Source organism: Punica granatum, chromosome 7 (assembly GCF_007655135.1).
Source record: "Punica granatum isolate Tunisia-2019 chromosome 7, ASM765513v2, whole genome shotgun sequence".
Taxonomy (NCBI): Eukaryota; Viridiplantae; Streptophyta; class Magnoliopsida; order Myrtales; family Lythraceae; genus Punica; species Punica granatum.
Window position 1 is genome coordinate 17,359,316 of NC_045133.1, and position 21,956 is coordinate 17,381,271.

Consider the following 21,956-nt stretch of genomic DNA (forward strand, 5'->3'; position numbering starts at 1 on the left):
ACCTTAAATTAATTAGAAGAAGATTGCCCTCGGGGACTCTCTGTTTCATTCTTCTGGGCCTCGGGCCTCGTCTTGGGCTATCAACACGACCTTTTTTTAGAGGCCTCTCAACACTACTTTTTTTTTTTTTGCCCCCCTTTCCCGATAGGAAGTGTACGTCATTGATTCACTCTCTCTATTTATTTATTTTTACCTAGATATCAGAGTGTCTGGACTTCGTCTAACTAATTGCCGAGGTTTCATGAATCCTTAATAGCATACGGAGCAGGTAGTCACGCTAAAAGTGCTCTAGTGGCTCCAAGTGGTTTTAAACAATCGGGTAGGTACATGACTCCTCCTTAACCATTAAATCAAATCCCTTTAAATTACGTCATAGATTCTTAGTAGTTTGAATCGGTATATCAATCACCATTTATTGCCCGATGATCCCAAAAAAATTTTAAAAAAAATTTACATCTTTTTTCTATATTAGTCATGGAACTTGTGTATTGCACGAAATAAATGTAATCTTTTTCTTTGTTAACTTTATTATATATAATATGTGTTTTAAAACATGTGTTATAAATTGCACGAGATAAATATATTGTTTTTCTTTGCTAATTTTATTATATGAAATATGTGTTATAAATTGTTGAAAATAGTAATTTACAATCAACAACAGTATATGATTAGATACACAATACTAATGGTAATTTAATTTCACAAATACGATAAGGAAAAATTATGTAAAAAAAGAGAATTTAATGTAAGTGTTGAAAAATTCCAAGACTATGCATAAAATCTTTTTAAAAAAATCCAAACCACAGCAGAATATTTTTTTGTCTTCAATGTTGTCATGATTCATATGGTGTTATATTCTATTTTATGTTAACCCATACATAAAAATTGGAGAATCCAATAATTCTAGAAAACAAGTTTGGACGAGGAAGATATGATCAAATCAAGTTTGGTGAATCCAATAATTCGTTAATGGAAGTTCAGATGAGGAAGATATGATCAAATCAAGTTTGGTGTGCAATCCAGAAAATAGAGAATCGCGGCCGCAGCTGCAAAACAAACAGTTGGGGTTGTCCAGACCGACCCTATCTTATTTATTTCGGGATTTTTCTATAGATCTAAGGGTTCTAAGAGAAAGTTATTATTGGAGAGATGTTTATCTTTTTATAAATAGATGGTTATAATATTTGGGAGATAGGAAATTCTATTGGATAGTTTAAATTAGAAAACTATATCTTTTAAGCAGGGAAATCTTTGGAGATTTTGCTTGGAGAGGACTTTTTGGGCATTTAAAATTGAGGAGATTAGGGTTGAAAGGAAGAGAACGTGACTGTTGGGAGCAAGAGGAGGTGAAGATCGAGATCGTGACGACCGTGGCTCGAGTTAGAGAATCGACTGCCTCATTCTTTCTTGTTTCTCTTCCAATCCTTGTTATCATGTTTATGTTTTCTTCTAGGGATTCGATCTTTATCTTTACGATCATGAGCTAAACTCTTTTATTTAGGACTTCAAAAGAACCTAATAGTTTTATATAGAATTGTGAAGTATTTTCTCTGTATCTATTGAATTCGATTGAATTGCTTATTCTATCTTGTTCTTAATGGGATTAATTGCCTAATCACCAATTAATTTGATTAGAAAATCTAGATGAGCTCAGGAGATGATTCTAGTTTGAGCCGTGGATAGGATAGCCTAAGATTAGTTTGAGTTGGAAAACTGACCAATTCGTGCGAGGGATAGGAATATTTCCGAAAGTCTTAGGTAGCTAATTAAGATGATGATTGATGGGTTTCCACTTATTAATTGCCTAGGAATCGAGTAATTAACTCGATATAGGGAATACGTTTTTGCAGCGCTCGGAAGAGGGGTAGAAAGATAATAGAACCATATGCTAATAATTCGTGAATTCGATAAAATAGAGAGAGAATGATTGATTTTGCATATGTTGGATAAGATGGGGCTATTAGCTCTATTACCTTGCATTTGGTTTTCGAGTAGGATAAGTGATCCAACTTAATTTGATTTTGTGTAATGAATGCAAATATTGACAAATACATTAATGTGTGATAATATATATATATATATGTATATATGTGAAAGTATATGGAGAATTTATTATTAAAAAATTAATTATAAAAAGTATATATAAAATTTATTATTAAAAAAATGGTTAGGAAAACTATGAGTGAGAAATTATAATTAAATAACATAAAAAGACAAAACGGTAATTCTTACATTGTTGAATTTTGGAGAAAATGGAGTTGAGTAAAAGTATTACTTGAAAAACAAACAAAGTCAAGTTCCAAACTTAATACGACCTGTGAATCATGCCTTCAAGGCAAGATGAGTAGGATTCCATTTGTAAAACAAGTGGATAGGATTGAGGAAGTTTTAGAACTCATACATAGTGATATATGATCCATTTATAGGGATATGCAATTATTATTGCATGTTACTTGCTCAGCGGGATTCCCTCGAAGTCAATTTTTCTACTACTTCATATGAGATGTGGATTGATAGGACACCTAGTGTTAAAGCAAATTAAGATCGAGGTATATTGATTAGTTAGAAATCTAGTCTCAGAAAGGCAAGTTTGTTGGATGTCCAAGTGATAGCCTTGGATACTATTTCTACATCACTATTGAGCAAGGAATTGTTATCGGTAGAGATGCTATCTTTCTTGAGAAGGAGTTCTTGCAAGAAGGTGGCATGGGAAGAGAAATAACCTTGGATGAGGAGTTATCAGGTTAACAAATTGGTCAAACATTTGAGAGATTGGACGTTGATTAATCAATTGAGCACCCCACTCAGAGTAAGAATGTCATACAATCGCGAAGGTTAGGTAAGGTAATTCATCCTTCAGTGATAGACCTTAATCTCCATGAGAATGTGCAAGGGTTATTCATTTATGGAGATAGTGATCATAGAGAAGATCTGACCACTTACGAGAAAACTATATTTGATATGGATTCTTCAAGATGGCTAGAAGCCATGAAGTCTAAAAGGACTCTATGAGCAAGATATTGCTAGCTATCATTACGCACTTGATTATGAGGTTTAGCATGAATTTCAAGACCACATTCCTTAATGGATACATTGAGGATGACATATTCATGGGCCGATCCAAGAATTTTGAATTTGAGGATATGTTCAAGGTTTTCAAGCTTAAGAGACCCTTTTATGGTCATAAGCAACCTTCAAGGAGCTGAAATTGTCGTTTTTGGTGAAACCCTAAATTCCTTTGTTTTCATCAAGAATGAAGATGGACCACATGCGTACAAGAAAATTAGTGGGAGCATGGTCACCTTTCTTGTGTTATACATGGATGACATTCTACTGATTAGCTATGTTGTAGGTATGCTAACATCTACAGAAGTCTAGTCGTCCAAAACTTTCTCCATGAGTTTTGGGATATGAGACCTATATTTTAGGAATTCGGATCTATAAAGATAGACTGCAGAGATTGATAGGTTTTTCCCCAGAGCTTGTATTTGGAGAAGATATTGAAGAGTTTCAACATGCTTGTTTTCAAAAGATGATTGTTCCAAATGAGATACGATATCCGCCTCTCCAAAGAGTATCAACCAAGACTTTTAAGAAGAGGGATAAGATGGCCCATGTACCTTATGCTTCGGCTATAGGTAGCCTAATGTATGATGTGTTGTATACAACGCCAGATATCGTGTATATTATTAGTATGACTAGCAAGTATCAGTCTAATACAAGACTTAAATATTTGGTAGCTATCTAGGATATCCTTAAGGAACTTAACAACTAAGGACATAATTCTGGCATATGGAGGAAAGGATTTGAGACTGGACGGGTTTACAGATTCTGACTTTTAGTCAGATTTGGATTATTGAAAGTCTATCACTAGGTATATATTCACCTGTAATGGAGATACAGTTAGTTGGAAGAGTTCCAAGCAGGAGACGACTACAGACGCTACTAGAAAGGTTAAATGTATCATTGCATTTGATGTTCTGATGGAGGCAGTTCGGATTAGGAAATTTTTAATAGAACTTAGCGTTGTTCCTTCCATATCGTCACTGGTGAAGGAATACTAGAGCTTTTGCTCGGGTGAAGGAATCGAGGTCACACCATATGTCATATCATACGGAATATAGTTGGGAGGGCGATGTAGCCGTGCAAAAGATAGCTTCAACGGATAATACCATTGATCCACTTTAAAGTCCATGATGCAACAATATCTAGATATTGTACTGATTGACTCTAGCGCTAGTAGGAAATTGTTAGTTATATGTAATTGGATAATTCATATTTATGGCAATGATATTTATTTTGTTAGTCATAAATTGTTTATGTTTAATAGAGTAAGTCTATAAGATACTTGGCAGATACTTTATTCTCGAAGAGTTGAAAATATGAGTGACGAAATATTCTGGTATGGGTTTTTTAAAATTGTTCACAGTCGTAGGGATCTCAACCGAGCACTATCAATCCGGATAGACCGTCACCTCTGTCTGTATCCATGATTAGTGTACAGATGATAATGAAGATGGAGTAATGAGTCTCATGCTATTCGGTATCTGATATCAAGAAATACATATGGACACTTATAGAGATAAGTGAATCGAATTGTGACGCGCGGATAATATCCATGTGATATTTTATTGTTGTCAATGAATATTATCTGGACCATATTAGTGCATATAGTCATTAGACCTAAGATGGTACAATTATCTCATAAATGGGTAATTAGAATTTGCTCCAACTTATATACTTGTGCTAAGCATGGGTATCCGGCAGACACCGGTCCTAATTAGTTGCGTATGGAGATAGGTGTCCAATCAAGATGGGATTCATTGAGTTGAGTAAACAGGGGAAGATCATATGGGTTTGAATTCTATTTTTGATCGGGAAACTTTGGCCAATGTGAATGGACTTAAATAGAAAAGAGTTTCTAATTTAACTTCTACTAATCTATGAATAGAAGCTAAGATATTCCATATGATCGGTTATAGAGTTTGACATTAACCATGACCCTAGCTAGATCGGGATCTACAATGAAGGGACTTGAGTGCACGGTATATATACATGGTCATAGGTTCATCAGAATGTCTAATCGTGCATTCGTCACTATTTGGATTATCATGATATGTTGCTAGGTGTTACTCATGGTCTTTGGTAGCCAATGACATTTTGAAAATTATGTTTTTTGTTGTGGAAAAAGTTTCTAATAATGTCAAGAAGTTGACATTATAGTCTCATTACCATTTAGTGATGAACCTAGTTAGTCGCATACAATAGAACATGTTTGAGCCAAGAATTAATTGATTCTAATTGAGATAGTTAATTAGTAATTAATTATCGGATTAGACTTGCAATGTAGTTGCACGTGTGCTAGCATATCCTGAAGTCAAATCCAACATTGAGGTGGACTTATTTAATGAATTATTATATTTGATAATACTATCCTTAAATGGAAGTTGCTATATATATAATATTTATATATTAGTAAGTGCATTACGATTCTTTTGAGACTAATGTGAGTTATGAGAAAATTCGAGGGTAATTTTAGAAACTACACAACTCATTGTGATTTATTTGCGAGTTTTAATTAATTGTGAATTAATTATAATTGCTAATTAATTCTAAGGACTAATTGGCAAATATATAAACATATATATAGACGTGTGTTGTATATATAAGATGATGGCTGAATATGTTGGTTTGGTAATTCACGCCCAAGGAGAGAACAAAACATTGGAGGGCACGGCTGGTCAACACCAAAAAGAGGACAGTCGCGTCTATTCTCAGAGGCCGATTGAAGAAAATTATTTTTTCATTGACTGCCCATTTCACGTGGAGTTCACCGCCCCGTTCCGCCTTTACTCGAGAGCATAGTCCGATCGTTTGGCCGACTTGTGGAGACTAGTTCTAGTCGAGGAGAAGCGACCCCTTAGCGATAGAAGCATTCGTGTAGACGAGCTAGATGCCGAACACTTGAGCTGCTTCAAGCGACTATTTGAGAAGGCGATTACTTAGCTATCTTGCAGGGTTTTTGCGATCAAGATAACTTTCAATAAATCCTAATAGGCTTGTCAAGTTAGCATTATTTCATCGTGGCAAAGTAATACCACGCCTTCAGAATAAGATTTCGGATGTCGATCCTACATGTACAAATGAATGAAATTTTAATTTATCATTTATTCTGCTTCCGCTGTATTTTTGGTATCATTTTCTAACAGTTCTCATTGAGTTTTGCCCTATTTGGTATTCAGCTGTTGCAATTTGGGGTTTTAGGGTTGAAATGAGTGGGATCATAGTCAGATTAAGGTGGGGAAGGGAGAAGAAGTCGACTAGGTCGTTTTGGGCTGGGGACGTGGGAAAAGCAACGTCGTTTGTTTGTTGGCTTTAGAAAATCGAAATTTGTAGTTGTCATTTGCCAAGTAATCCTCCATGTCTGATTTCTGTAACGGTTTTGACGGTAACTTGACGTCGAGACCATTTTGTTAGACGGAACAATCTTTGGAGGATTAAAAGTATGTTTGGATTTAGAGTTGAGTTAAGTTGAGTTTTGGTTTTAATTGATTTGTAATGATTGTATTGTTGAATTATGAGAAAAAGAGTGAAAAAGTAATATATAATTGATAGAAAATAATGATTGTATTGTTAAATTGTGGAAAAGTAATGAATAGTTGAGAGAATTTAATATTAAAAATTGAATTGAATGGTTAAAAAAATTTTAAAAATAAAAAAAGTAATGATTGTGATGTTGAATTAAAGATAAGTGGAGTTGAGTTGAGTTGAGTTGAAAATTTTTTAAAAAACAAACACGCCCTAACTTTTGGCAAAATTCTTTCAAGGACTAAATTGTTGGCACATCGATTTTTCGAGGGTCAAATTGATAATTTTCTCTTTTTAGTTTTATTTTTATTTGTTACCTTGAAATAGGGTTAGTTTAAATTTTTCAAGGGTTGCTTGACTTATGATAAATTATATTAAAATAAATGGGTACATGGGCTAGTTTTAAGTATTTGAACACATATTCGGTATTTTAAGATAATTATAATTTAACTTTTTGAAAGCATAAACAGTACATGCTTTATTCCCAAATAAATCTTGAGAAAGATGAGTCTTATATGTAATGAGTATATCACGTGGCAATATCACAAGCTGATAGGACTTCTCAATTTCTCTTAATTTTTAGCGATATCACAAAAAAATTATTGTTGGCAAAAACAGATTTTTTTATGTGTTTTATAGACCTAGTGAAACGACATTATGTGATATACCTGTAACACATAATACATTCTTGCTTGCAGGAAAAAATATATGAAGATTGTATTGAAATATATTGGAAAGGCTTAAACGCGTAAAATTGAAAAATTATATAAGATTATAGGAATTTTTAATATATTAAAAAATGGAGAAATTTAACCCAATAAAAGGAAATTGGAGGACATTTGTCCCCCTTATATTCATGCATGGATCACTTTTCAGTATATGTTATAATGTTATAATGTTAAAATATAATATAATATAATATAATTGAGAAAGGGGATTTGGTGTACTGACACAAGTCGTCATCTAGAACCACGAGGACTTGGGCTCGATCCTCGTCAATGGAACTTCCGTGCCCTCTATTAAATTTTGCTATTTTTATTCTTATATTAGGTCATAAACCTGCCTTACATAATCAAAAAAATCATATAATAATAGGATACCAATATTATTTCGAAAGATATTCTTTTCCTTTTTTAGGTCAATGGTCAGAAGATTATACATATTCGAACCTTTGTGCCATATCAAAATTAATAGTATAAAGACAAAAATGATCCTATAAATTTGACATTCGGTCAGTTTTGATCCTATAAGTTTCAAAATTGTCGAATCAATCCTACACGTTTGATTCCTTAGACCTTTTTGGTTCGTTCTATAACAAGTCAAACGGAATTGTTGACGTGGACTTCACGACATCAAGTTTATCCACGTGACAATATATTATCGGTTGAAAAAATAAAGAATTAAAAAAAATAAAAAGAAGGAAAATCCAGCCCGTGGTCGAGATGTTGCAGTGGTTTTGGGGGGTGGTCACTGGAAGGGGGTCTCAACCCCTCGTACCGGCATCCCAACCCCCCATACCGGCCCCCCCTCCTTCCCTCTATTTTCAGCAGAGGACCATTTTTTTTTATCCTCGTAATTAATCATAACGATTAAGTCCATGATCTGCCTTGGTTATTAAGCCTATGGTATGCGCTCTCTCCCTTCGTCTCTATCGAAAGCCTTCTTCCTTTTTAATCCCATTACTGTGAAATATTTTGTAACATGTCGATCTTTGTGAATGAATTCATCTACTGTTATGCAGGGGGTGTCACTAGAAGGGGGCCCCCACCCTCGGTACGGGCTGCCCCGCTTTCCCGCTATTTTTAACATATGACCATTTTTGTCTTTTTCCCCATAATTAATCATGACGATTAAGTCCATGATCTGCCTTAGTTATTAAGCCTATGGTATGCGCTCTCTCCCTTCGTCTAGATCGAAAGCCTTCTTTTTTCTTTTTTTTTTTAATCCCAATAGTGTAAAATATTTTGCAACACGTCGATTTTTGCGAATGAATTCATCTATTGTTGTGTGGAGGGGGGTGTCCCTAGAAGGAAGGCCCCACCCCCGGTATGGGCTCCCCCTCCTTCCCGCTCTTTTCATTGGAGGACCATTTTTGTCTTTATCCCCATAATTAATCATGACAATTAAGTCCATGATCTGCCCTGGTTATTAAGCCTATGGTATGCGCTCTCTCCCTTCGTCTCTATTGAAAGCCTTCTTTTTTTCTTTTTTTTTTTCTTTTTTTAATCCCAATAGTGTGAAATATTTTGTAACACGTCAATCTTTGTGAATGAATTCATCTACTGTTGTGTGGAGGGGGGGTCGGCCCCCACCCCCGGTACGGGGCTCCCTCTCTTTCCTGCTATTTTCAACAGAGGACCATTTTTTTCTTTATCCCCATAATTAATCATGACAATTAAGTCCATGATCTGCCTTGGTTATTAAGCCTATGGTATGCGCTCTTACCCTTCGTCTATATCGAAAGTCTTCTTTTATCTTTTTTTCTTTAATCCCAATAATACGAAATATTTTGTAACATGTCGATCTTTGTGAATGAATTCATCTACTGTTGTTTGGGGCGTAAAAGAAGAACATTGCTTCCCTAATAATCCGATGATTCTTGTTTGTAAATCTGAATGTCGCATGTTGTTTTTTGTGGCTAATTCTTGGGAAAGTGACATAACACATGAGATTTGGATTCACGCATTTGACCTGTGTACCGTAATGTTATTTTTGACTTGGAACTGCTTATACCTATATCTAGTTTAGTTTCTTTTTTTTTTCTTTTTTTTGGTTAAAATGGTTTCCCATACCAAAATTTCGAGGACAACGTGGTAATGAGGCTCCTCGAAAGAAGTTCCCTAGAAATGTATGAACTACGGACATAATTAACTCAATAATCAACATTACTTCACCTAGAAACATTACCCAACAATGTTAGAACAAATAAGAAAGAAGAATTGAGGCATAAAATAAATTGTAACCAGTCCAACATTTATGATGATCAAAGAGTGAAGCATTGAACAATAACATTCTTTGCACTTTTCGCCAATCTCATTTTTCACTTTTATTTGTCTAACATTATTTTGTATTGCGGTAACAGTAGTAGCTTTATCATGATGCTCAGTACATTAGAAGTAATGGAATACTATCATCAATAAAGCTTGTATCCCGAGCTCATGATTTTATTGCCGCACGTCCGTATTGAGGTGGAAAAGTAGAGACAGTGCAACTTATCAGAAGTGAGTGGTGGTTCGTGGTGGAGAAAGCGATGAAGTTGTTGGACTTGCAAATGAAAATGCAGGAGAGGGTTGATTTACAGTCGAGGACACTGAGGTGGGAATAGAATTATATGAAGATGGAGGAGATGAAAAGCTCAATGATGGGAAAGAGAGTCGAGACTTCGGAGAAGAGGAAGGTCTAGATATTCCGAATGGGTTTGGTAACCCTGGTCGTGAGTTAGATAGAGGGGCCAGTGTCAGCCCCGATAGAGTTGGTGTCGTGAAAGGCAATAATGGAGATAGTAGTATCTTGGTGATTGGATTAGATGATGATGTGGGCAGGGAGTTGGACATTGGAGGTAACACTGATCCTGACAAAGTTGGTAGGGCACTGGGCGAGGTGGAAGACGGAAGAATTCTGGCAGTCGGGTTAGATGACGATGATGAAGATGTGATAGGGGAGTTAGGAAGAGGAGGCAATTTTGACCCAGGCAAAGTCTGTAGGACGCCAGTCGAGGAGGAAGATGGGATTATGGCAGTAGGATTATTAGCAATAGGAGGCAGCGTCGATCTTGAGAGAGTCGGTAGGGCACTGGGTGATGAGGAAGATGGCAGTACAGTTGCTGTTGGATTAGATGATGATGAGGGAGGTAGTGCTGATCCCGATAGTGCCGGTAGGGCGCCGGGTGAGGAAATAGATGGAAGTATCGTGGTTGTCGGGTTAGGTGATAAAGATTGTTGCCTAGAGGGTGAAGGAGATGACGACATTGGTGGATCTGGGCTATTCATAGATGAAGGCAAAGCCGGACCTATGGATGGAGATACTGTAGGTGCCGGTGAAGATGATGTGTCTAACAGGCGACGAGATTCGAGCATATAGGGGCTCGAAAAGAATATCGTCAACATGAACAAACACAGGATGATGCCCATCATAAGAGCTATCAAATGATGTGTCGAGAGTGGGAAAGGGCTTGGCTTTGTTCGGTGATGTCTTTAGGAAATCAATCCCATTCTGGGGGTTTTGTAGGCAGTGAAATGAAGACAATTGAGTTATTATGCTGTTAAAGTATTACTGACATAGTGGAAAGTAGGAAAAGTAGCACCAAATTGATTATGCTGTTATTCCATCACTTCACCTATTTCTACCACTCATTGGCATTTTGTCAAAGAGACTCTGTGGCATAATGAATTTGGAGCTACCAACCATGCACGACATGGGATAGGGCATCATTTTTATTTTTATCTATTTATTGAGAGAGATGAATAACATGAAGTGCACGTCGTCTTGATGATTTCAGTTTTATGAAAGGAAAAATGGTTTTGGCTCACCCTCATTTCGAAATTTAAAATTTTTAGGTTCAATTCTCTAATTCTTTTCCCCCCTTTCACAATTTCCTATTAGACAAATCAGTTTCTTTTATATTAACAAATAAATTAATATTTTTTCGCTAAAAAAGGAAAAATGAAAGAGGGAAGTAGGGACTGGACCCTTACTAATTTTTGGGTAATAGAAGGCAAGCATAATATAAACATATTACAATTCTGTAATTTATAAAATTAAGTTATCTAATGATATGTCTTTTTTTTTCTTTTTTGAGTTATAGAAGAGACTCATAGACCTAATATAATTAAATATAAAATTTAATATATAATAAAGAGACATAGATAGTCCTACCATGAGTATCGAGCCTTTAACGCCTTTTGGTTGACAGGCAAGAGTATGTGTTGTTGTGCTATACCTGACCTTCTTTGATCGATGATGTCTTTTAATGGAATTGGATTAGACCATCTCCATGAGGATTTTGCCTTAATCCAAATCTGACTTCTGGTCCCTGGATGATGATCATATGTATCCAATTCAAAAGCTTCATGTATCGTGATTATATATATATCCAACCTGAAGAGAGAGCTATAATAACAAAAATAAAGTGTTTCAAGAATTTTAAAAGATTTTTCAAATTTCATTATTGAAAGAGAATTAACTACTTGGCAAAAAAAAAAAGGAATATTAACTATAGTAATATAACAAAATTTCTCTTTTTATTACATAGAGAAATTCAATGCATTTTTTTTGGAGAAAATTGTGCAAATATTCAGTGAGTGTACACAATCACTTGATTGGATAACATGGAATCAGAATGCATGCAAGTAGTAAATTAAGCCCACAATTATCTCACAGATTACATTTATAGACGTTATGATTGGTTGTTATTCATCCACTCTGGATGAGTAACACTAACGAAATATTTAGTCGAGAAAATTTAATAAAGAAAATAAAACAAGTATAATAATACTTATTTATATATTGGTATATTTGTTGGGTTAATGATAAAAAAATATATGAACTTTGACCCCTTTTTAATTTTGGCACCAACTATATATTTTGACAAAAAAAAGGCACTAACATATAGAACAGCAAAAGGGTGATATTGACTTTTCCGCTCTTTCATAGAATTGTTTGATTCTTATTCTTACTACTAAATGGAACTCTGCAGAAGATTTTGCTTCTATAATCCAGTAAACAAGGGCAACCAATCGGGATCACAGTGCAGTGACATTGGACTTCGACATAGAGCCAAGATATCCCTTGTTCAGTTCTCGGCAATAAAACTTCCATGCCCCCTTTAGTTTAGCCAAAAAATCTGCGATAATCTATATATATATTTGACTACAAGCTAATAAATAGGGGTAGAACTGTAAAATACGTAATATGTTATAATCAAATTATAAGATGTTTGAAATTAATTTAACACAATTATTTGTATAATTGATTCACATAAACATAATTACATCATTTTCAATAAGTACACGATTAATGATAAATATGTTCATTCTACACAATAAATGAATATTATAAAGATACCTCCCAAGGAAAATCCGGAATTGGAACTCAATTAATTAATATAAAAATTATTTTACATTGATAATTTTCAATATGAGAAATAAACGTAATACAAATTGTTCTTATGAAGTATATATATAAACCAAGTTTATATATAGATTAATATTACTGAACGTATATTATTCTTAATTTATTTATATTGACTGCATAATATTAAAAAAATTTAAAAGTATTACATAGCTAAACTTATTAAATATTAATTAAGTAAATCTTTCATCTAAGTGATTCGATCATTTCATCTAAAATTATTAATATATCTTCAAAACTTACGCGTGAATATTATAATTACAGAACTTATGTTTGTAGAAGATAGAAGATAGAAGATTTATAGATATAGACCCCGCTCGGAAAAAGGGAACAGAAGAATATGAATCATAATTAGCAATGGTTCTTCAACACTGGACTAAATTAGTGTGGGCCATGAACCCATTGGGTTGGGCCTAAAGCGGCCGGTGGACTCATTGGTCTGAAAACTCGGACGGTCGGTGATATTATGGTTCTGAATCATTCCAATTGACGATCGTCTGAGAAAAAGCTAGCAAGTAAAGTACGATGCATAATACTATGTATCTTATCGATGATGTAACATTAATATACTTGATATGGACTGGACCTGAAATAGCTTAAGCAGCAAAGCGGGCTCGATGGGCTGGCCCAGTTGAAGCCTTCGGCTCAACCGCCACAACCTCTGTCTTTAGGGCTTTCGACTCATTAGCACTCACTAAGTTTCTGACTAATGTATGTCAAGATGAATTGCTACCTATTTTAGGATTAGAGGTTTATTTGCATGAACAAAAAGTATATGGTCCACAATTCCACGTACCTACGTAAGTAGGATATATCCACAAAAAAAAACAGAGAAAAAGATTATAGTGGGGGCTAAACGGAGGGTTATAACAAATATTCTTACCGAAGAATTGGGGTATAAATATTATCATATATGCTATGTACCGACTCCGTTGATGACAGGTGACTGATGATGACACGTTATTGGCAGTTGAAAGGGTTTAATTTTTACTAGGTGCAACAACCGCCAGCGCCACGGGTCAGGAAAATCTTTCGTCAATTTTTCGGCTTATCATATTAGTTTGTATAATCACCAATATAAAGCATAACTGGAAGTAATGATAGAAGTAGTTATATGCAAAAATTATGAACTTTGGATTGATTGTAAGTGATTTAGGCTGCGTTTGAATTGTTAGTGTGATTTTAGAATCATGATTTTGATTTTGATTGTGGAAAAAAACAAATGAGATAGTATTATAAATTTGACTTGGAAAACGTGTATTTTTGTTGTGTAGTGTGTTGAGTTAAAATCAAAATCATGATTCTAAAATTAGTTTAACAATTCAAACGGGGCAGATTTTTCAAAAACTTATGCTAATAAATATGTCATACGATATAAACGCTAGCATTCCCCCTCTAATTTTAATTTGATTATCAGTTATTCTAATTTGAAAGCCATGATCGCAATATAATAGGCATGAAGTGGCTCACTAATTTTAAGCAGACGAACTTTACCTACAATAAGGGTTCGATATCCGTTAAAACTATTTCGATTCTCGTCGACGCAACCAAATCAATAACAAACCGAAATTTAGTCACAGTCAACAAGTTGGCACAATCTATCTTCATGAAAAAAAGAGGCTACTTAATTAAATCTATGGTAAATAGAAATAATTTTTGTTACCAATGTGCGTTGGCTTAGGAGTTTCAACGCTTGTGAATGGAAAAAGTCTACGATCGAAAGAGTTGTATTCCTTAGTGAGCCGACCTCACTTGAACTTAAATTAGTCGAGTCCGTTGGGACTTTCGCATATTAGGTGGTGCACATCGAAAAAAAAAAAAGAATTCATATATTTGAATTAAATATAAAATAAAATAAGAAAAGAAGAAGCAAAGACTGTCCCAAAGAGTGGAAAAACCCACCCTACTCGCTCGCTGTCTGGTGCTAATGGACCTGTTTTGCCCACCCCTTGCTGGCCGCCTGGTCCCAATGGACCCGTTTTAATTGTTTTATAAATACAACTCTGGTCCCAAATACAACTGGAGGCCCAGAAGCAGTTCCCGGGTGGGTGGGAGACATTAATTAGCTTCCTGAACACTCGCAACTGCCTACCAGGTTCTTGTGCGGTGCGGGCATGCCGCCAGATCTCATCGAGCCCCTCAATTGCTGCGGGGTTAAGTGAGTAACTTGAGCTTCCATGACGTCGTGTTATCATCAATGAGCAAGAAGCTATTAATGGAAATGATATATATCGTCTCGGCTCGATTTTGTTTCCACCGGATGCTGTGTCTTTCTTGCTGATAGATGATATGCGATAGAGAAATTCACGAATCACATGGGAATCCAAATAAAGTGGTATTAAGCTCGTGTACATTATGAATTATGGGGGTCGCTTGGTTGAGATATTAAGACAAACTTAGTTTTCCGCTTGAGATGGGTCAAAACTTTACCCATTATTGCATTTTCAACCGAGGACCAATCCAATAGGCCAAATTGAATTGCATTTGACAAATCAAACCTCATATACTGAAGGAACTTCATGCATCTTGTAACAATATTATTCTAAGGTTATGTCTGTTCGGTAGGTTAGGGATAGGGATTGGGGTAGGATCGAATGAGATCTGAAATGCCAATTAACTGTTTGGGGCATACCAAGGTTTGGAGTTAGAATATTAAAGGAAAATGACAAATACACCTATAAATAATTATCGGGTAAAGTACACTTTCATTCCTTAAAGTAGTGCAATTATAATATACCCCATTCTTCACAAAAATAGACACTCCACTCTACTTCCACTCTACTTTTGATAAAAGAATTGATATCTCACTCCATTGACAATGTTGAACCTGATAGAGAAATTTGCTTTTGATCCTTAATCTTTAATTTATTTTTTATTTTCATCCTGATTCGTCTTTTCGTTCTCTATGGTTCTTAAGGTACCACAATCCACATAGATTTTGCTGTCTAAATCACCATCAAATCTTTTGGCATGCAAACGTTTTGCAAATGAAAAAAAAATTAAAATTAAGAAAATATACAAAAAATAGAAATAAAAAGAGTGCTTATACCTACTCTGATCGATATCGTCGATAATCATTAAAGTTTTTAGTTATCTATAGTATGGGTTTTTGCAATCGGCCCTACACATAATATCGATATCTTAACTAGGACCTATAAAATCTCAATATTGTGGATGAAGGTTTTGTTGGCAATCACCCCACTACCCGAGGTTATAAACCATAAAAATGATCGTCCATAACTTTGATGGAGTCTTTGATGGCCTCTACCGCAGAACACGAGCTACCATGCAATTTTCATGAATAAAAAACAATTTTTGAAAATTAATAAATAAATAAAGGGAACGTCAACACAAGGAGTATGAGAGGGATGGTATCACTGGCACTTTGGTATCTATAGGAGGTGCAAGTGTAGACGAATGCGAGTTAGAATAGGGTAAAGGCGTAACTGCACCCATTCTAGATCACTAAGGACTTCAAAGGACAGTGATGTCGTCAATTATAGGCAAGCTCCATATGCTGTTGTCCTAATAAATTTCTTTTTCAGGAAAATATTGTTTGGTAGTAGGCATAATCTTTCAGTGTTAAATGTAATAGCTTTTGCTATCAATCTTGAGGAGTGGATATCGCTCTTTCCAGCTTGTTGAAAGCCTCAATAATTGTAGATGAGTTGCTTTCTTTTCTTTCTTATTTCCAAATATCATTTATTCTTAAAAATAGTACATATTTATAGGCTTATCAAAAATATGAACAGTAAGACCAAAATGGATAAACCATATAATGTTTAAGATGAAAATATTTCGAAAGAAAAAAGAATTAGTATGAAAGTGAAAAGCATATAAAGATTGAGGACTAAACGAAATTTATCTTATCAAGTCAACAAGAGTAATGGTGGATTGCCTATTTTGCTTAAAAATGGGATGAAATGTCATTAAACAAAATCCAAAAGGAAAAGAGTGTATTTACCCAAAATTATTTTTAAAATTTCTTATATATACTTTTATGAAATAAAATAAACATAATTAGCTATATTTATAAAAAAATTATAAAAAAGGAGAAAAAGAGTCGAACAAAACTGATGGGATGGTGGTAACCCAATACTGGCTATCACCGCCCAAGCGAGGTCTCCGACACCCTTACAGGTCACCAAATTTTTTTTAAAAAAAAAAAGATAAATGAGTGCAGAAAATAGAGCGAGAAGAGATTGAGTTGTGGTGCCCACTACCACCCTAATCAAGGTCGCTAGTGAACATAGAGACCACCCAAAAATCTCGATTAGGACAGCGATGGCTGACATTGAGCCACCACAGCCCTCTCTCTTTCTGTTATGTAAACTAATCACTTATTATATATATCGCATGGATATGTGTTTGAACAAGGACAAAATAGTAATTTAACATCTTATAATAGAATAAAATCTTTAAAAATATATAGTGCGTTTGTTTTTTAAAAAAATTTCAACTCAACTTAACTCAACTCCACTTATTTTCAATTCAACAATACAATCATTACTTATTTTTATTTTTAAATCTTTTTAATCATTCAATTTAATTTTTAATATTAAATTTTTTCAACCATTCATTATTTTTTCACAATTCAACAACACAATCATTACTTAATCATTATTTTTTTTCAACTATTTATTAATTTTTCACACTTTTTCTCATAATTCAACAATACAATCATTACAAATGAATTAAAACTAAAATTCAACTCAACTCAACTCTAAATCCAAACACACTAATATTTTTTGGGCTAAAATCCTAAAGAAGCATACAAATTCGCAAATATCTCTTCTAGATTACATGTAGTCTCATCCCTAGATGATGACCCAATGCCGCTGCCACCGCCCAGGCGAGTTCGCTAGTGATCCCTAAGGCCACCAGCGATCTTGCCCAGGTGGTGATGGTGGCTTTGGGCGACCACCACCTCCCTCCCTAGGCAGCCCCCTTAGCTCTTCAAAGTGGCATAGTAAGAATATGCCAAGGCAATTTTGGTCTTTTAATGTATAATCAAGATCTCAATTGCCTTTACCCCACACCCTTAATGAGATATTTTTCTTATTACTTTATCCTGCATTATACCTAACCCAATCGCAAGTCTGGTGTATCCCAACAGTACCTATGATCCTTTTCATCTTGACCACCAAACATGGCCTAAGGGATAATGTGGCTGTTCATTTCGTGATTCTGGTTTTGATTCCTCTTCTTGTTTTGCTTGAACTCTCCGTAAAAGTACGATGCAAATCCCCAGAGAGACAGAACGAGCGAGACACCTTTCTCAGCACTGAACTTCTCCTTGAAGAAGATGGCAGCGAGAACTTCGGTCACGGGGAGCATAACCGAGACGATGATCCCAGAGGTTAGGGCGGATGCACAGAAGATGACTCCAATAGCTCCTAGGAAGAAGCACTGCCATAGGATGCCACTGGACACTAGGACCAGGTAGTACTTGAATTCTCCAAGGTCAAATTCCTTTGCTTCCCTTCGAATTGCCTGCAAAAGTTATTCCATGGAAAGATATATGAGCCACCTCCATCGAATCAACCCTAAATTATAGGTCATTTGTGCAAATTTGATAAATGAAATGGCTCTGACCAGAACTATTCCCACAGCTGATCAATGATGCATTCAAATGTCCCTCACAACTGCGGAATATATATATATATATATATATATATATATATTTATAAAGAGAAACCACCACTCATGAACTCCGATGAATTTCACTGCTCAGGAATGCCCACCATTTTTCAATGAAGTTCTCGGATTGCAGTTAATATTTAGAGATATACTCTGTTTGCGAAATGACATATATAAAATAATAATATTTAACAACCTATTTGGCTTAAAAAATACTACCTATTGGAGCATAATAAATGTTTTCACTATCCCTATATATTCAATAATTTTGATAAAAATTGAATCACAATAATTTAATTATTATTAAAAAAATAAAAATATTGCTCAACTTCTCCTGATGAAGAAATAGACATCCAATAAGGAGATAAGAGAGGTGAGAGAAAAAAAATAGAAAAAAATGAGAGAGTGAGTGAAAGAAAGGGGTCAGTGAGGTGATTATTATGAGTAATTTTACAATCCGAAAAAGGCATTTCTGATCATAAAAGTTTAACTTTCGATCAATTTTAATCCTCTAAATTTTAGAAGTGCCGAATTAGTCCTATACTTTTGATTCATTAGGCAATTTGGATACATTTCGTGACTTATAGGACAAAAAATATCTTTCTTTTTCAAAAATTATATGACTATATTTTAGTTGAAAACCAACTTATAGAACAAAAAATGTCTTTTTTAAAACTTATGGGACCGAAATTGTCTTACGGAGCAAATGTATATGACTAATTCGGTAATTTTAAATCTTATATGACCAAAATTGACTGAATACCAAACTTATAGTATCAAAAATATTTTTTTTCCCATTTTACTATTTTAGCCTTAAATTTGGGACCCTTAATATTGAACGTATAACTAATGTGGGCAAATAGAAAAAAGTGAAAGTACGAGGGGTAGAAGAATCTCTTCCTTCATTATTATTTTTTTGATAAATTATTCGCATTTCATTAATGGAAGTGATCTTTCAAGGTGAAGATCACAAAAGATTATAAAAAAGAGAGTCTAGAAATAACAAAAGAATCTCTTGCTTTATATAATAGTGTAAAAGTAAAGATGATATTTAGGCTAGCTGATTAATTTTCTAATTTCTTGATCGGAATAGATCGATCATATTCTCATTTGAGACTGATACAGATGTAAGCAGCCACAAGATATTTTTATTCACGTTTTCCTCGCCTTTCTAATTAACAAAATCACCAAACTTTAGAAAAGCTTAGGTCATTTAGAAGTATGTAATATAAATTCGCCTACCGTACTATTATCCTACCCTACCCCTTATTTACTACTGCACTGAGATACGCATAGAACCTGCAGGATCAGGGTACGTATGGCAACTAGGGTTTTAACTATTAATGGCTATTAATTAGTAAGTATAGTACCTGAAAGTCTTTGTTGACGAGCATGCCCACTGTGCAGAAAATGGTGGCAGATATGCTCATGACGAGCTGATACTCCATGACCAGCGAATAGGTCATGACCTGCTTGGCCTTATGGTAGCTCAACTCCACCAGCGGCAGCATCAGCCCGTAGAGGGCCGCTGCTAGTACAGTCATCACGAACCCCAGTACGTACTGCCCGTTCGACTCTCCTTCCGGCCTGTCACTCCCAGCATGCAGTGCCAGGACCACCGCTCCTAATGTCAGCAGGACCACCGAGTTTATCGAGTATGGCGTTAACCTGCACATAGTCATATAATAATATCCATGAACACACATATATATCTAATATATATCAGAACTTTGTGTAGATGAAGAAATTTAGCATCAGGAGTGGACCTCTGCTTCACGAGGAGGAAAGCGAAGAATGCAGTGAACCCGAGCTGCGATGCAATGATGAGGCACGACGTGGAGACAGGGAGACGTGCTCCTCCGTAGGCATAGAAGTAGTTGTCGACCCCGCTGAGAATCCCGACCAACAGTGCAGCGACGAAGAGGATTGGCTTGATAAGGATGGGACTTGGGTTGGGGCTGCCGCTGCTGCTCGCAGCAGACATGGTGCAGCGGCGGAAGTAGGAGATGGCGAGGGGTATGATGACGAAAGGACTGGCGGCCGTCTGGAGCCAGCTCGCGAGCCACACCCTCTTGCCGCCATGGATGTAGTAGAGACGCATGACGAGGGGCCCGCCGGTTGTCCCAATGGAGAGCATGAGGCAGTTAAGCACTAGGAGGATCCTCTTGAGGCTGACAGTGGTTTTGGAGTTTGCTCCGTCAGCTGCCATGGTGTAGCGGTGTAGAAAGAAGATGTCTTCACTGAGTACTCTGATGATGTCTTTCTTTGTCTCTGCCTTCAGCTGTTCCTGTATGGTGGGTGTCTATTAACGTTCATGTTGTTTATACATGTCCCGGTGGTATCCATTTCCTCCTTTTCGTTTACAAATGATAAGTGCATTAATTTGGTATAATGAAATAAAAATTTTATACTGATTATTGTCCTGTTAATCTACTGAAAAAAAATAAAAAAAATTTTACTACCGAAAATAATAAAAGTTCTAATAATTAATAAAGTAATATGAATAGTCCCTAATAAGTATCACTGCTAAAATCTCTTTATTACTGGCCAAATACTAGCTCATGCACTAAAACCATCTTTGATATATCTCATTTTCACATTTTGTTATAATAATAATAATCTATATGTGTATATAGTAAAATAAACTTGAATGCAATAAATGTAGCTAAATTTCTTAAAATAATTAAAAGAAGAATTTACTTACCGAAAAAAAATAATTAAAAGAAATTTAAATAAAATAAAGAAAGAATTTATATATATAGTAAAATCAACTTAAGTTTAATAAATGTAACTAAATAAAGCTAAATTCATATTAATAATTTTAATTTTGAAAGAAAATTAAAACCAAAAGGGACAAATTAAGATATTTTTAACAAGATAAAATAAATGAGAACTGGTTCACAAAATTTATGACGGCTATAATTTTTTTTAACAAGTGAACATTTAAAATTACGATTGGAAAAAATTTAAAAGAAAATTTTCACCACAAAGAATGATGGTAAGATATATGTAAAAAGTTAAAATAAAAATCAGGGGCATAGAATTAGTTGCATCTGTATTGAAAATGCTATGAAATGATAATAAGTTATAATGAAATATAAAAATTGAAAGTAGAAACCAACCTCAATACGAAATAGAGGACTTTAAAAGACTCAAAATTCATGATTCTTTTTTTAACTCTTAATGCTATATGTGTTTTTAATTTCTTTGAAGATATTGTTGATCATAATGATGCATGGAAATATAAATTTTAGATGATTACTCTTTCACTTGGTGATATTTATTGAGCTATTTAAATGGAATGAACTAGTGAAAGATTTCAACTTATAATAAGCAATAAGCTACTAGGTAATATTTGTGACAAAGCCGCGCAACCATAGGATATTAAATCTACTACTACTAATAATAATAATAACAGTAATAGTAGTAGTAGTAGTAATAAGGAATAAATATAACAATAATTTATTTTTTCGTTGCCATAGTAAATAAGAGAGAGAAACCATGAGTTCCAATATACGAGTTACCAATGAGACCCTATCGATTAGTACATATAGAAGAAATCAATTCTAAGCACTAATATTAGATCTTCCCTTCATAAG

General features: G+C 34.8%; 1 protein-coding gene across 1 annotated transcript; it reads right to left on the minus strand.

The window, feature by feature from the left end:
* Positions 1-17,466: 17,466 nt before the first annotated feature.
* On the minus strand, positions 17,467-20,838 carry LOC116215128 (purine permease 3-like). The gene is made up of 3 exons (XM_031550719.1): positions 20,124-20,838; positions 19,728-20,025; positions 17,467-18,210 (listed from the first exon to the last, which is right to left on the minus strand). The coding sequence occupies exons 1-3, from the start codon at positions 20,564-20,566 to the stop codon at positions 17,872-17,874; spliced, it is 1,080 nt and encodes a 359-aa protein (XP_031406579.1). The 5' UTR covers positions 20,567-20,838; the 3' UTR covers positions 17,467-17,871.
* Positions 20,839-21,956: the final 1,118 nt, after the last annotated feature.

What these genes read in the sequence shown, in the direction of transcription:
- LOC116215128 (XM_031550719.1), bottom strand. Translation starts at nt 20,566, where the DNA reads ATGGCAGCTGACGGAGCAAACTCCAAAACCACTGTCAGCCTCAAGAGG. An exon ending in TTCCTCCTCGTGAAGCAGAG is followed by an intron (nt 20,026 to 20,123) that starts GTCCACTCCTGA and finishes GACTATGTGCAG; the next exon opens with GTTAACGCCATACTCGATAA. An exon ending in TCGTCAACAAAGACTTTCAG is followed by an intron (nt 18,211 to 19,727) that starts GTACTATACTTA and finishes TAACTTTTGCAG; the next exon opens with GCAATTCGAAGGGAAGCAAA.